This window comes from Hippopotamus amphibius, chromosome 9 (assembly GCF_030028045.1).
Source record: "Hippopotamus amphibius kiboko isolate mHipAmp2 chromosome 9, mHipAmp2.hap2, whole genome shotgun sequence".
Classification (NCBI taxonomy): Eukaryota; Metazoa; Chordata; class Mammalia; order Artiodactyla; family Hippopotamidae; genus Hippopotamus; species Hippopotamus amphibius.
Genome location: NC_080194.1, coordinates 121,566,140 through 121,582,526, shown reverse-complemented (window position 1 = coordinate 121,582,526; position 16,387 = coordinate 121,566,140). Strand labels below are relative to the sequence as shown.

The following is a 16,387-nucleotide window of genomic DNA, read 5'->3' as shown; positions in this document are numbered from 1 at the left end:
TTCGGGGTTGGGGGGTAGCAGGGTGTCAGGCCACCAGTTAGAGAACTGTCTCTGGCCAGTCCCGAGGTTGACCTGTTCCCTGAACCGCTGCCCAGCAGGAGGCAGTGGCCAGGGATGCCTGGACCCCACAGATGGCCGTGGAGACAGTCCTTAAAGGAGCGCTCATCTGTGAGGTTGTGTCGAGCAGGCATGGCCAGACAGGATGGTCTCGAGGTCTGAGCTTCAGGGACGCCCAGCTGCAGGCGTGGAGGCCGAGCAGGAGAGAGTCTGAGGAGCGTGGGTGCAAAGAGCTTCTCACCTGACCTCTTCCTTTTCTGTGCCGAGTGCTTGGGTGGATCAGCAGAGCATGGGGTGGGGGTGTCACTGGGACCTCGCCAGGCACTTGACACTCCATCGGGGCCTGGTGAGTTCAGTATCCTTCCAGCCGTTGCCTTTGTGCTGTGTCTTGGGTTTTGTATTTTTTGATGGCAAGAAATCTTCTTTCATCTGAGGAAAAGCTGTTTGACCTGCCTCAAGAAAGGCAGCAGGGCTTGAGGGATGAAAGCAGTGACACAGGAAACAAAACCTGATTCTCGTCATGCAGCGGACCTCTCCGGGCCTCGGACCTTCTGGCCTCTCCGTGGCCCAGGCCCTTCTTCCTGCATACTGAGTGTGTGTAAGTGGTTTTGTCAAGAGGCTTACGTGAAGGTCTTATTACATCAGCGCGTCTCAGGCTTTGATGTGGTGAAAAGCGCTGTTCCAGTGTGGAGGGTGTTGGTCTCACCCTGGTCCATTCACACGAGACAGTGAGATGAGTGTCAGCCTTTCAGCATAAATACTGTTATGCAGTCTTCGCTGGGGAAACCTTGCCCCCGGCGCCCCTGTCACTTGGTTCAGGACCTGGATTTGGGACAGCTGGCACCGTTGAACATTTGGCTTATCTTCAGTAACTGGACAGCTGTCTTCCTCTTTTCCCCTTTTGATTGTGCCAAAATCAGCCATCTTGTCATAATCCCAATGAAAATAACAACTGGGAGATGTCAGGGGACGTGCAGGTAGCCAGTAGGTGCGCTGTGGATGGGGTGTGGCTGGCCCTCTGATTTGGGAGCAGGAGACCCTGGGTGGGTGCCCCTCTTTCTTACACGAACACTGAACTGTAGCACAGCCCTACCATTTTCTTAGGGACCGTGGCCATCTGCACAGAGTTCTGGGTCCTGCTTTGTTTCCCTCAGGCCCTCACAAAGCTGCACTCTGTGTGGAAGGAGTCTAGGGAGGTGAGCAGTCCAGTGACATCAGGCGTGCAGGGCACGTGGCTCCACTCGCGCCCCACTCCCACCTTGGGCTGTGGATGGACGACCTCTGAGTGGGAGGGAACACAGTCGCAGAAGCTCTGTCAGTCCTATTTCAGCCTCCAGTTCTTAGCCTCCCTGGGAAAGCAGTCACTCTGAAAAACCCATCTCCTGTTTTGTTCTGGAAAAAAGCTTTGTTTTTAGAGTTACACCTGAATAGTTTGATCAGATGTACCACTGCAGCTGCCGAGATGATGACTTGCAGCTGTCTGGAAGGTGCGTGCTCATTCTGCTGGGGGTTTCTTAATCTTCTGTGTCCCTCCAAAATGTTTAGTGATTTTGTCCATAAAGCTTTTAAATGTCTTTTTAAAAGACTTATTCCCATACTCACTGTAAGTTTGGTTTCTATAACAAATGGCAGTGTAAAAATAGCATTCTGCAATTTGCTTATGCTTTGAGAGAATACGGTAGTTGGGTTTAAAATGTCCAGGCAGAGAATGAGGGAATCCCATGCCTGTTTGTTTTTCTTTAACTTTTGACTGTGAAAAACATCAACAAATGTGAAAATAAACAGAGTGGACGCGTGAGCACAGGCGAGTGTCTGAGTGTCTCAGACATTTCACTGCCCACGATGCGCCCATCTTCCGTGTGCGGGTGACCCCTTGCACTCCACTCAGCTCTTTAAAATAAACCACAGGCGTTGTGTTATTGCGTTTAGAAATACTTCTTTGTACACCTCTGAGAGATGGAGTCTTTTAAAACAATGTGACTACAATACCAGCATCACACCTGAAAGCTTACAACGAGTTCTGTCAGATATTTAGTCAGCATTCCAGTGTTGCCAGTTATCTCCTAAATAAATGCCCATTCTGCCGTCTGTTTGTCCAAATAGGAATCTGACGTGTTTCATTGATGTGCCTGTATCACCTCTCCAGAGCCTCTCCTTTGTGCTCCTGGACAAGGTGTGTCTCGGTCTGGGAGCAGGGGCCCTGCCCTCACGGTGACCTGGTGGCAAAGCTCCAGGCCACATCAGTAAGCTTTGCTTCTGGCAAGGATGCTTCTTGGGCGCTGGGACTTTCTGTCGCCACTTGTCAGGAGGCACAGCCTGCCTTTTCTACCCCTCTCCACGATGGTGAGATTACTGAGGTCAGGCCTTCCCAGCCTGACCCATGGTTAGAAAGTTCTCCACCAGCTGCACTGTTGGGCCCCCGCAGCCTTGGTGTTCATTGTCTGGACTCATCCACGAGAGCCAGCAAGGTGGCGATGTTCTCATTCTGTCATTCTGTTTGCATTTGTTATTGGGGACTTTTTTTTTTCCTATCAAAGTAACTTTCCCTCATCAACTTTTTGGTTGCTCTAAATGCAGTTTCTCTGGGGAAGTCAGAATAAACCCTTCACCCTTTCCTTTACTTAGTTTTCAGAAGAACTTGGTTCCCAAGCACCCCAGAGTCATTAAAATGTCATTAAAGTGACATTCCTTTTAATGTCATTTCTGGTCACTCTATTACCACCACTCAATAATTCAGCTCATTTTCTGCAGATTCTCTTGTTTTGTTTTGTTTTGTTTTTTAATTTCTATGTAGGCAATCATTCATATTTTTTTCCACTTCAGACCTTAAACTTTTATTTCTTTTTCTCATTTTTGCGGTGACTAAGACCTCTACTACAGTGTTGAATAAACTTTTTAAATCATTTATGAAAAATTTCAAGCATACAAAAAAAGTTGAAAGAATTGTATAGTAAAAAACCCACCTATGCGCCACCTAGATTCTACAGCTTATGTCTTACTAGTTTTTGTTGTTGTTGTAGCTCACCTGTTCATCTCTCTATCCACCACCAACCCTCCACATGTTTTGATGCATTTCAACGTAAATGCCAATTGTCAGTAGCCTGCCCCCAAATACTAAAGACTCAGTGGGCAAGTCATTAATAAGAGTTCAGCGCACGTTCAGGGTTTTGCCTCAATGAAGAATTCACACACAATGAAAAGTGCAGATCGTAAGTGGATGTTGTTGGTTTTGACAGATGCATACACCTGTATAATGCAAATTCCCATCAAGACAGAAAATTACCGTCACCCCAGAAAGTTCCCTCATGCCCTCAACTGGTCACCTCTCCCATTTAAGAAAAGACTGACTAGACTGACTATTGTGTTGTAAAATTGAGAACTTACAGGAGTTTTTGCCTGTTTGCACCTGATGCTCCTCGTGAGGAGGGAGGGTTTGCTTCACACCAGGCTCCTTGACTAACTTTCCAAAGGGCCCACTCAGTCGATATCTCTCCTCAAGACCCTTGTGTCCTGTCCTTGCTACACCGAGATCCTTGATTTCAGTGGCAGGTGGGGACGGGCGTGGTTAGCTGTGTGAATGATGGCTGGAGGATTTGGCATGTCTAGAAAGTGAAATTGAAATGCCAAAAATGAAAGCATATCTTAGTTAATAGAGAAGCTTCACCTGCTTTCTCATTTATAGGCTACAGCATGTTTTATAAGGATGGGTAGTATTTTTTCCGTTTATTGTTACTAATACAAGGCACTTAAGTCACAGTCTTACCTCTCTGATGCACGTCCAAGAGGAAACGGTCTGTTTTTACCGAGCACCTCCTGACACAGCGTGTGGGGGTGCCCAGCATTCTGTCTCTCCTTGCTCAGACAGACCCTCCTGATGGAGGTGGTGATTCCTCCCTCCACACCTGCTCTGTTTCCTCTTTACATCTTGGTTATGTTCAATGCTCTCCCCATGCAGGCAGTTTGGGTCTCTTGTGTCTTCTGGATTCTTGGCTCTAATCTCAGAACAGACAGTTTCAGGTGCAAGACTCTGCCCTCGGTTCATTGTCTTCTCATCGTCACTGTTGCTGACGAGAATTCAGCTGCTGTTCTTCTTGTCAGTTCTCTGAACATAATGTCTTTCTTTTCTCTGACTGCTTTGGAGGTTTTGTCTTTGGTTTGCAGCAGTTTGACTATGATGTGCCTGCCTGTGGCATTATCCTGCTTATGAGTCCCTGAGGTTTTTGAGTCTGTAATATATGTCTTTTACCAAATTTGGCTAACTTTTGCCAGTATTTTTTCAAAGTTTTTTATGCCCCATTTCTCTCTCCTCTCCTAAGATTTCAGTTACATGTATGTTAGATCTTTTGATGTTATCCCACCAGTTCCTGAAAGTCTTGTTTTGTTACTCAATTTTAAGTCTCTGTCTCAGATTGAATAACTGTGGTTGAGCTCTCTTCATGTTCACCACCTTTCTATTCTCTGTGCTCCAATCTGCTGTTAAGCTCATCTAGTAAAATTTTAATTTCAGATATTTTTCATTTCTAGAATGTTTGTTCTTTTTTTTATAGTTCTGTTTCTCTTCCAGGTTCTCTTATCGGTTTATGTCTTATGATCATATTTTCATTTATGCTCTTGAATATCCTTATTATAGATGCTTTACTTTGTCTGCTTGGAGCTTGCGTTCTGGGTGCAGAACAAGTGGAGAATGGAAGTAAGTGAGATGAGCAGTGTGTGGTGGGGTGAGTGTTGCTGGGTAGGTAGTGCTGGGATGGACTGAGGCCCAGGTGTAAATGTTACATCCAGGGAAGGTGTATCTGAGCAGAGACCTGACCAAAGGGCCATAACGATGGGCACTAGGGGCAGGGACCTGAGGAGCCTGGGCTGCCAGCAAGGGAGGAGACCCCAGGGCAGAGCAGAGGGGCAGGTGAGGTGGTCGGTGGCACCCTGGTCAGCTTCATCCTCTCCTTGTGGGTCTCTCTGTGGGTCACCCGTGGTGTTTTCCCATGATGACTTGCATCAGCTGACTTAGTTGAAACCTGAGCTCTGCCATACACTGATCCTTCTAGAAGAAAGGAAATTTCTCCCAATGGCATCAAGGACACGATGCCGGAAGCTGTCACTGCCCTTCCCCGAGTCGCTGAACCACTACCAGGCACCTTTGCAACTGACCCCAAGCAAGATTGTGGCAGCCAGCGGAGCCCACTGGGTCCTGGTTCTGTGGCTGAGATGCCTGCCCTCCCCTCCTCATCCCGTGGGCATACATGCTGCCCAGAGTGGGTCTGTGGGGGCTCTCTGCCCTCATCAGCCATCCCAGCCTCTGGGCCCAGGAGCTGCCGTCACACTGACCTCACGGAGGGCCAGAGACAGCGAGCTTCCAAGAGGCATGGACAAGTAGAAGTGTGGGGAGGGCAGGAAGAACACTGGTGTGTCCCCTGCCATGACCCCAGCGGAGACAGTGTCCACGTGGGGCAGAGGTCTCAGGGCTGCCCCAGCCTCTGCCCTGGGCACCTGCTAGGTGGAGACGTGTGTGTGATTCCCTCCTTTCCAGAGGAGCTGGCCCTCCCTGTTATTTCTTTTTTTTTTTTTTCTTTTTTTTTTTTAATGAAAATAAGCTTTATTACATCAAGTAATAAATACAAAGATGCAAACAGTTCCATTTTCTTCCAGATGTTTGGATCAACTTACAGAAAAGGCAGAAATGAAATCTACATACAGTCCTAGGAAAAATTTCGGGGATCCTTGTTAGATTTGGTTTGGGAGGTTGCTCTTTCTTCTGTATTTATAACTTGTGCATTTTTTAAATTGACTTCAAAGCACTAATAGTCATGCAAATGCTTAAGCAAAAAAGAAGTTACATTAAGCAGAATCTATGCTGTATGGCAAACGAGGGGACCGGCTAATAGGTTGTGTGCTGTCAAGTCTGCACTACAAAAAAAAACAACCAAAAAACCATTCAAGTTATATCAGCTTATGAAAAAAGAACAAAGAACAATCCGGGTAACAGAAATGTATTCAAAAGAGGAGAGTGAGACACTGGTGTTTTGGAGGCAAACTAGTTTGCTGTAAGATAAGTAACTTTTACTGCATCTTCTGAATCAATGCTTTAAAACAAAAAAAAACAACCACCTGGATAGTTCCTAGCTATTTAAAATGTAGCTCCTAATCAACTGCAACATCTTTCCTCAATCTTAGAGCCAGCAGATTCAGAGCCTAGTGAACCATGGGAGGGGCAGGGGTAGGAGAAACCAGACAGTTACCATTTTGAAAACAAAGTTTCATCTGAACAAGGGAGATGAACTGTAACTTCTCCTTTGGCAAGAAGAAGGAAAGAAGGAAAACCTTCGCTGCTCACAGGGCAGCTAGGACCTGGCATTCCGTTCCGTCTCAGCCAAGCACTGCCGCACCAGTCCTCGGGCGTGGATGATGCCTCGCTTTAGTCTCTCCATCGCGCTCTTGCTGCCCGCGTAGGTGGGGCTCATCTCTTTCCCCAGCTCTTCATAATGGCCAGCAGCTCAGCATATTTGCTCTGGGGTACCTGGCTGTTTCCAGTTCCCTGGGTGTAGCCTAGAGATGGCGGCCCGTAGTCACTCAGCAGCTGGCGGTACTGTGAAGATGTCTCCATACTGGTGGAGGGCGGGTGGACGCTCCCAGCGGTGTTGAGGGAGGCGGCGGGCATGTGCGTGGTCAAGTTCGGTTTGTAAGACATCCCCCCGAGCGGCGGGGCGCAGCGGGGCCCGGCCCGCGAGGGCAGCGGCGGCGAGGCCAGGCGGCCCCGGCGTTCGTGCGCCCGCGCGCCCGTCTGTGCGCCCGCCGAGCTCCCGCGCACTTTTTGTTGTGGACAGCTCGGGCCGCACCGGCAAATATCCCTCCCTGTTATTTCTGACGAGCATGGTGTTTATGTGATAACTGGACACACTGGCCTCTCCTCCCTCACGTGACAGGGCCTGCCCACGGGCAGCATAGAGGACACTGGGAACTGTGTCCACCAGTGTGGGGAAGCTCTCGTGAGCTGTGGGTGAGATGGGTCATCCTCCAGGATTGTGTGGGTGAGGGTGACCCCCACTTCTGTGGCACAGGGGGAGGGGGGAGGAGCTCGCCCCGCTGTGGTGCTGGGTGGGCATGGCCGCTCTGTGCAGGGCCTGTGGACACACATGTCTCCAGGGCTGACAGAGAGCAGATCTGACCCGACCACCTCCAGCCACGTTTCACATGGCCAGTGGGCCTGGGCTGCACAGGCAGGAGATGGGGCAGAGCTTCCCCTGGTCTCAGGCAGCCCCGGGACAGCACTGCCTGGCATCTCACGAGGAGTCTGACAAGGTACTTTGAGACGAGCTTCAGCTAATTTTCATGCACAGGAAACAAAAGACAAAGAAATGGTAAGACATCATGCCCTTCAGCCTGATATATGTTAAATATTTAGAATATATTAATCCTGAAAAGTCTCTGTTGCCAAGTCTCATTTCCGTTGACAGGAAGCATTCTTGTGTTTATCCCAAACCAGTAAAGCCAGTTAAGGTCATTACTATGGATTTTGTGTTCGGGCTGGCTGGTGACACCTGTGTGGATCTGAGCAGCAGGGGACACCTGGGGCTCTGAAGTCTGGTTGCCAGAGCAACCGAGTATTAACCAGCACCGTGACAAAGTGCAGTGGGAGGAGGGTCGCCACGCGGGTCACACAGGTCACTTCCTGTTCCCTGCAGCACCCAAGGACATCCGTAAAACATAGACTGGCAATTTGCTAAATGCTTCCTAATTGGGAGCATGCAATTTTAAATGATTTTATTTAAAGCATGAAGCATTTAATCAGCCCTTTCAAAAATATCTTCTTACTAGAAAACGTGTTCCATTTACCATCTGATCTCTGGCTTAAATCCACACATACATGAGAAGTGACCAGGAGGCCAGGCAGACTGGACTCCTGTCCCAAGAGACCTGCTCAGCTCATGCCAGTTCTGGAGGATTCCTGGGCAGACGTGGCTCTGAGCGGGTCCTGGTCTTGGGGGCCACAGGAGGCTCTAGACCAGGCCTGGCACATGGGAGGCTGAGGTGGAAGAGGTGAGCAGGAACATGGCTGCATCTCTGGGACCGGGCAGCATTAGTACCTCCCGGGCCCTGAGGAGAGGCCCCAGTCTGTCCTCTTAGGGCCGGAGCAGTTCTGCCCGGTGGTTCTAATGGCTGGAAGGGATTGGTGGACCTGGGCAAGGCTCTGGGCGCCATGGTGACTGCGGGAGGGGATGTGAGGTAGATGTAAGGTGTGAGCAGGCCAGGTGGGGCTCCTGACCTCGCTGGACAGGCATGCCCAGTTGCTGGGTGCCCCATCCAGGTGGGGAACAGACCAAAACGCATGTTTCCCCATAATGTGCTGGACAGTGGGCAGCTGTTTCTAAACTCCAAAAAGAGAAGTTTTCCTTTAAGTTTTGTTGTAGCCTCCCTTTTGTTTTTTACCAGATCTCATTTTATATTTTGTCTCAATGAAAGAGGAAAGTATGTTAACCAGTCGTTGGGCAGGGAGTGCTGGTATGGACGGCAGTGTTTGCAGCGGTCACCAGTGGCACAGGACCTCCCCCCCACTTCCCAGCTGCCAGGTGGGCCCCACTCCCCCAGGCCCAACACCGCGCAGCGAGGCCTGCCCTTTGCTCCATTACCCCTTGGCTCCACTCCAGTGGGTGTCAGGGCTCCAGCCGGCCCGCGAGAGCCCGTGCAGCGCAGGAGAGCTTCCACCTGCACCTGCGCACCTGGCCGGTGCTCTGCCCTTAAAATGCCAAGTTCCTCCAGTGGAATCTCTGTCACACATGTTGAGCAGCTGTGATAAAAATTCTCAAGCATGGCTTTGCAGAACAGAAACGTGGAGGAGAACATAGGAGCTCAGCCCTGGGCAACCTGGACCCCTGGGCCACCTCCAACACTGCTGAGAAAAGGAGCTCTCTCTCCACCTGCAGCTCGGGCTGTTCCAAGGTCGCCTGCTTCTATGAAACTCATACTTTGCAGGCGATGAACACGGTAGGCACTGGAGTCAGAGACGCAGGGAGGAGCGGGGTCTGCAGGCCATGATCCTGGACCACGCCAGCCAGTCATGTCCCATGACCTGGGCCCTGTGTTCTGGGCACAGGCCCAGGTGGCGCTCTAGCTGATCAGCCTGCAGAGTTTGAGCTCCTCTTCTGCTGCCTGAGGTCAGCAAGGGGGCCTGGGACACACGGTGAACAGCACCCGGTGTCATGGCGAATGGAGAAGGGGCTACCCGCCTTGTCCTGCCATCGTGGTCTCTGTCTGGGCCCCCAGCCCGCCCACTCCCCCCAGGAGCCACTGTGTCCATTGCAAGGTCCCCAGCGGGACTCTGAGTGGGACCTAGAATCGTCCCCACGGATGCCCCACGGGTGTCCTCCCACCGGATGGGGTCAAGGACAGTGGACCAGGTACTCCCCCCGCTGACCCATCACCCCATGTCTCATGCTTTGTTCTCTGAACCCTGCCCACCCATCACAGTGGGCTCTGACTGCACTTATAGGAGGCGTGAGGCTCTGTGCCAGAATGAGCGTCGGCAGCTGGGAGGACAGGGTGGCCCCAGAACTGCATCCCCAAGGTGTAAAAACAGCCCTTCTCTGCCATCAGTGGCTGCGGAATGGGCTGCTGTGCCTGTGAAGACTGGGAGTGACTTAGTGCTTCTGGTGCAGGCAGCTCAGGCAGCAGTGACAGCCCGTCAGGAGGGAAGTGCTTTCCCCTTTTCCCGCTTTTCACCGCGAAGCTAATGGGTTTCCTACTCATAACGTGGATGGTGCTGTCATCTTTGAAGGATCCACGCCTGGGACCCTTCATTACTCTAAGTAACTGTAATAGTTTCGAGGAGGTTGTGAGGCCTCAGTTGGTATCAGAACCATCAGGCGGCCTCTGCCACTGAAACCTGACTTTAGGTCACATTTCCTCCCTGGTTGGCAGCTTAGCCTGTGCCGTGCTGGCCTTGACTCTGGGTGACCACAGCGCCTGGTGAGCCCCTTCGGGTCCCCCTTGATGGTCAGCAAGAATCTCCCATGAGGAGCGCCCCGGCCCCATCCGCGTCCAACCCAGGTTTCCAGGCCCACTCCGTGGTGGCCATGTGCTCTCGTCACCAGGCCCAGGCCAGGCCGCCTGGTGGTGGATTTTCCAATCGTCGATAGAAGAGCATCTTCACTCTTCATAGGCCCACGAGGACAGAGCCAAAAGTCAGCACCACGTCCACGACAGAGCTGTTTGGGGAACAGGTGCCCCGGGTGGCAAAGGAGTGAAGGATCTGCAGGTCACAGGTTGGGCTGGGAGACCAAGGGGCTGAATTCAGCATGTTACGGGCCTTCCTCAGATTTGCTTGTGGCTCTGGCAGACACAGGCCAGGTGGTTCTGAAGCCTGAGCCAGGAGGAGGGGAGCCCGAGGAGTGTCCATTTCCTCTGACTACTTGAGTCTGCTCGGCCACAGCTGGTCAAGCCCACAGGCGCCCAGACTGCCCAGAGCCTGCAAGGTGAGGGGCTGTGTCTGCTCTTGGACCTGGAGGCCACTGACGGCAGCCGGCACTGAGCTCCAGTCAGGATGGGGCTGGATGACCGCGCACGTCCGAGTCGGGGCCATCGCTGGAGACGGTGGGCAGGCAGCTCCTGGGGAAAGCCGCCCATGCTGCACCTCACCCAGTGTGGAGGGCAGGCACCAACCCTCAGTCTCACGAGGGCGCTTCCTAGACGTGGCTGAGCTGGGCTGGGCCACAGTCCTGGAAACCAGCCAGTAGCCGCCAAGCTGAAAGTGCTAGCAGCAGGCTAGTGTGGCCTGCGGAGGCTCCCTTGGCCACTTGCTCGCCGTCACCCCAAAGCCATTGGCGGGATGTCCCATGCTGTGGGCGGAACCTTCCGGGCCCCCATGAAGGGTTCGTCGCCCTGCCCTCCAGAGGGGTCTGTGCACAGGCAAGGGTGCACGTCTGGGAGGAGGGCTTGTCTTTCTGGGACCGCGGAGAACAATGGTGTTCCTTGTGCTGGGAGCTCAGCTGCTGACCCCGGCGGGACCCCAACAGAGGAAGCAGAGCAGGTGGGTGCAGGCCACCCTCTCCTCCCAGTGGTGCCAGCGAGCGCGGACGGCCGGAGGGATGGCTGGTGAGGCGGCAGCCTCAGCCTCAGCCTGGGAAATGGCTATGGTGAGGTGGGGGGTGGGGTGGCCCTGCACACCCAGCAGGGTGAAGAAGATTCTGGTAACTCAGGAGGAGGCAGGAGGGCCAGGTGACATGTACGTCCCTAGGGTAAGAGCAGGTCCCTGTCACCGGCTTCCTGGCACTTAGGAGGGTCTCTGGGCTCTGCCATTTGCATGTCGCTTTGATTGGTGTCACTCAGACTGTACATTAAAATTCCGTTCGTCGTGTCTGTGCAGAGTGAGGTGACAGAGAAGGCAGGCCCAGGCTCTGGGGACCACTCCGCCCACCCACACAGGGTCTGCAAGCTGCTGAGGGGCTTCCAGGGAGCACGAGCGAGGCCAGGTCCCCACTCTTGGTTAGGCACGCGGCTACTCCAGCCTTGCTTCCTCTGGGGCCTGCCTGGCTCGGCCTGGAACACCACATCCACCTGCCCTGTTCACGGGGCCACGTGGGCCTCGGACATGGACCGTGTAGAGGAGAAGTGGGGATAAGTGGCACTTGAGGTCCCTTCTCAGAGCAGGAGTTTGCAGATAAGTCTGCTGAGAGCCATGTCATCGCCAGTCCATGTTCTGCCGTCATAAAACCATGTGTTATAAAACGCCCCCAACATGGAAGGAGTCCAAACTTAATGAAAACAACCTCTCGGAATAAAACTGGAGTTGTCACGTAAGGAATAGAGTCTCCTTCTAGTTGAGATAGGAAGGGGATTGGAAGCACATTGTGAAGCAAAGGTGGTCTGTGTCCACGAGCAGCCGAGACCTGGACCCAAAATGAGCAACGCTTAGTGTCTGGAAGCTTGTGGAGCAGACGGGCACAGGCGCTTCCTGCTTTCTTCACTCGCGACATCCAGGGGAGGCCGGGTGTGTGCCCTGGAGTCTGGCAGAGCCCGTGTGGGCATCCTGCACACGGGGCCCCCAGGGGAGGGTGGCACTGACATCCCCTTCTTGGCCTGGGCCAGAGCACCCTGTGACTGCTTTCTTCTCCCATCGGTCACAGCTGTGCCCACAGGCCCGCCACCTCCATCAGTCGGGGGCTGGCTGCAGCCCGATAGCGCTCTGGGCTCCGGCGGTCCGCCTTGCTCGTCTCCCTCCCAAGGGCACCCCTCCCCCGCACTGTCCAGGTTTTTTGCTTCTGGAATCATCTCTAGACGGTGCAGGCCATACACCAGTGGCCCCAGAGCCCCTGGCACAGGTGGCTCAGCCGAGGCAGTGGCCCACAGAGACCCCAGGCAGGTGACAGCCCACCTGTGGGTGCCACCCCTGGTGTCGGCCCTGCTGCAAACTCACCTTTTTCAGGGAGAACCAATGTGGAACTGAGTTTCAGAAACCCACGGTGCATTTGAGTCCATGAGATTTCTACCTCCACATTTTACTATAAAAAATTTCAAACTACAGAAAGTTTCAAACAATTTGTACAGTGAAAGCCCGTAAACCCACCACCTATACTCTGCCGTGGCTGGCCCTTGGTTCTGCTGGCATCATCACGTATCTGTTCACTTGTCATCCTAATGTTTGGTGCCTCTCAGAGTGAGCTGCAGAATCAGAATCTGTACATCCAGCCCTGAAAACTGGGTTCAGAATTCATTTGGGTCTGTCTGGTTTTTTGAGGAAGAAGTTTACAAACAGTGAAATGCACAAACCTTAAGTGCCTTTGGGGTGTCTCAGCCGGCGCATCCCCACGACCAGCATCTGCAAGGGCGCAGACCCCCTCAGGCAGCCAGCTTCTAATTTCTTTTACCTGCATCGGGGCTCATTCCAAAACCTGCATCAGTGGAACCACGGGGTGCGTGCCCTTGTCTGAAGCGTCTCTGACGCAGCAGAATGTCTTTGAGGTTCATCCGTGTGGGGTGAAAAGGAAGCCATGCAGCACACAAAGTGCAGTGCAGGCTCCTTGGACGCAGCCTGAGACCAGCTCCACGTTCCGGGTGTCCCAGGGACTCGGTGTGAGGGGCTGTCTCCATGGTAGGAGCGAGAACTCCAGTGCACTGCTCACAGCTGCATTTCTCACCTGGGCTCCCAGCAGGAAGAGTGACTGATGCCCCTCACCCAGCGGTGCCAGGCTGAGCCCGTGGGGCCTGTACCTGCAATTCCGCCCCTCACCTGGGCAGGCAGGACCGCATGTGCTCTGCGCTCAGCACCTCACATCGGGGTCGTCGGGCCTCCTTGGTGCCTGTGTCCACACTGGAGGCTCCTCAGGGGCCGCGGCATGTCTGTGGCCGCCCTGCGAAGGGCAGGAGCCCTGGCTTGAGCCACCGGGCTTGGCTGGGCCTGTGGCTTGGTCGCCATCTGTCCTGTTTGAAAGACTGGCTGGTTTAAGCCGTGGTTGGTACAGTTGCTTCTCTGGAAAGTGTCCACTGCTGCTCACACATCCTTTGTGTTCTGCTGCCCTTGTTTCAGGATGGGAGTCCCAGCTTCTAGAGACCGGCTTCCTGGGGATTTTCCTGTGCCCTTTCTGGACTCTGTCTCCGTTGCCCAGGAGGACCCCTACATCCCGGATCGTCCTGTGGGGCTTTCGGTGGCTGATTTTCAGAATTATGCTCGGAGCTGTAAGTAGAACTTTTATTTGTTGTACTTGGAGGGAAACACACTAAAAACGAGTGGCTGCCTTGCTACCCTCCCACCGGCCAGGCCAGCCGTGCCCTTCTGCCGCTTTCTGTGACGTCCAAGCCCTGTTTCTGAGCACTTGACACTCTGATGGCCCCTCTGACCTGGCCGTTTTCTGTGGGAAACAACCAGGACTTGAATTGTTCCACAGGGACACTCGGGAGGGCCCCCCGGTCACCCCTCCTCCCAGCCCCCCTGGTGTGTGCAGAGCATCCAAAGCATCGGGAAGCGTGTTAGCAGGTCACACAACATCATCTGGGACCCCCACCCCAGGGAGGCCGTGCCCTCCTGTCTCCCTGCCAGCAGAGTCCTTTCTCGTGACGCCTCCCCGTGTGGTTGGGGTGGCACTCAGCTGTCCCCCCTTTCCTGCTGCGTCCTCTTCCCCTCGCGCTTTCTTGCTGGGCCCTGGGACCAGGCCCCTCGGCTCCCACCTTCCACACAGCTGTGGAAAGGGCATGTCTTGGTTTTAGTTACACCTTCGGAAGGCTGGGCAACTTCACACACTTTCCCTTCTGCCTCTGCCCTGCTTGTTACACTAGAATCATTGTAAAATACTCGTTCGTTTCACTTTGTCCAGACCAGCTAGTGTCTGTTTGCCCTACGTTGTTCCTTGTGGGGGGGGAGAATTACAAGCCTGCAGGAGGGTGGGGGCCGGTGCTGGTCCTCCTGCAAAGCCACTGTTGTCCACTGGGCTGCACCTGCCCCTTCCTCGTCAAATGTCCGGTTCACTCACGGCCTTCTTACCTGAGGGGGGCTGTGTCTCCTGGGCAGCATGGCGCCGTCGCGCCTTCTGTGGCTCTCTGTAGCTGATGCTCCCGTAACCCTGCATCCTGGCTGATGCCAGCTCTGAACTGGTGAGTGATGGCATCTGCTTTGTCGAGGGGGATGGACAGGTCTTTGAGCAGGACCGGTGTCCCCTCTAGGACCTGGTCACCCACTCCCACAGGCTCCCCTCCTGGACACTCAGGATGGCGGCCTTCACGCCGTGGTTCAGGTAGCTGCCACGTCTGCACCGTATGGCCTGGCTCTGGGGGCACTGAAGGCAGCTGGGTATAGAGGGATAAGCCCTGTGTGGGGTGGAGGCACAGGCGGCAGTGGAGGGGGGGGTTGCAAGGTCCCCGACCCCACAGGGTATGAGCAGATACAGACACATGGGAACACCATGTTGGGTTATTGTGGGTCCAGATTCCACGGTTCAGTGTGATGCTTTCCCTAAACTCATTTCTCCATTTAATTAGAAAGATGGATGTGGTTTTCTTAGGTCCCCTTAATGAAACACGAAACCATGAGCTGTCTGGCCACCACACAGGTGTGCTTAGCCTCAGGTCTGCAGTTCCTTGTCCGTCTAGGACTCAATTGTGGATGCTCAGCTGGCTTTAAAAAGCATAAAAACAGGGGCTTCCTAGGTGGCGCGATGGTTAAGAATCCGCCTGCCAATGCAGGAGACATGGGTTCGATCCCTGCTCCAGGAAGATCCCACATGTCGTGGAGCAACTAAGCCCGTGCGCCACAACTACTGAGCCTGCGCTTTAGAGCCTGTGAGCCACAACTATTGAGTCCATGTGCTGCAACTACTGAAGCCCACGTGCCTAGAGCCCGTGCTCCGCAACAAGAGAAGCCACGGCAATGAGGAGCCACGCACCACAACGAAGAGTAGCCTCCACTCACTGCAACTAAAGAAAACCCGCACACAGCAAAAAAGACCCAACATAGCCAATAAAATTAATTATTTTTTTTTTTTAAAAAGCATAAAAACACATGCAGTGTTTCTAAGGACTTTATCGGGACCTTCCTGGGAGAGCAACTTCGTTAGGTGGGCACGAAAGCTAAGGGCCCAGGCGGAGCGCTGGCCGACTGGCTGCAGAGCCCTGCGTGGAAGAGCTGTCAGGCTGCTCTGAGCACAGCTCGCAGTTGAACAAACCCCCATGATGCCTCACAGAGGCGGCGAGTCATTAGCATGCTGTAAAGCACCTTTTATGGCATTTTGATTGACTGTTAGCACCAGCTGGATAAAAATTACCAGGTGCACTAAAAGGTATAATTACTTGATTCTGTCTGTACGTTTGATATTATTAACCTTCCTTCGTAGGAAAGCAAAACGACAGAGTTGACTTGATAGAAAGGAGTGACAGCAGCAGGGTGTCCATCCATAGGAGCTGAGCAGATGCTGTCTGGGATGAGCCCAGCCCTGATTGTCTGTTGCTTGGTCAGAACTGGTAACTGTCCCAGACACCCAGGCCCGCTTGTGGTTCTGTGGTCTGGCCGTGCTTCATGTACCCTGAAGGACAGTTGGGTTCTTTCAGAGCTCAGCCTCAGAGGGGACCCCAGGCCGTGCAGGAGGGGGTGCCCAAGCAGAAGGAAGGAAACTGCTATGCCCGCCGACAGCCTGGTCCCCCCGGGCGCCCGGGGTGCAGTCGGCACAGCCGCCCCATCCTCAGGTGTCTGGAGAGGCGCCACCAGGCTACCCTTCTCTGGAAGCGGCTGGAAACTGGACACATGGTGACGGAGCTGTTTTCACACCAGATAACAGCCAGATGGGGTTGGGTCCAGAGGGAGACTCTTGAGCTGAGCCTTCGACTGCCTGGCTGTGTGGAGGCTGGGGTCCTT

General features: G+C 53.6%; 1 protein-coding gene and 1 pseudogene across 4 annotated transcripts in view; one reads left to right on the top strand and one right to left on the bottom strand.

The window, feature by feature from the left end:
- Positions 1 to 16,387, top strand: part of LMF1 (lipase maturation factor 1) — a 97,145-nt gene that overhangs the window by 38,275 nt on the left and 42,483 nt on the right. For 3 of the 4 annotated variants that reach the window (XR_009055465.1, XM_057748861.1, XM_057748862.1), the window contains exon 2: positions 13,574 to 13,722. Coding sequence is in view for 3 of the 4 variants with exons in the window: in XM_057748861.1 (XP_057604844.1) it covers positions 13,574 to 13,722 (149 nt within the window). In the remaining variant the exon portion in view is untranslated. Of the gene's footprint in view, positions 1 to 13,573; positions 13,727 to 16,387 lie in introns of all 4 variants that reach the window. The other variant, XM_057748863.1, reaches the window with a different exon arrangement.
- Positions 6,174 to 6,742, bottom strand: LOC130860534 (cyclin-dependent kinase 2-associated protein 1-like; annotated as a pseudogene).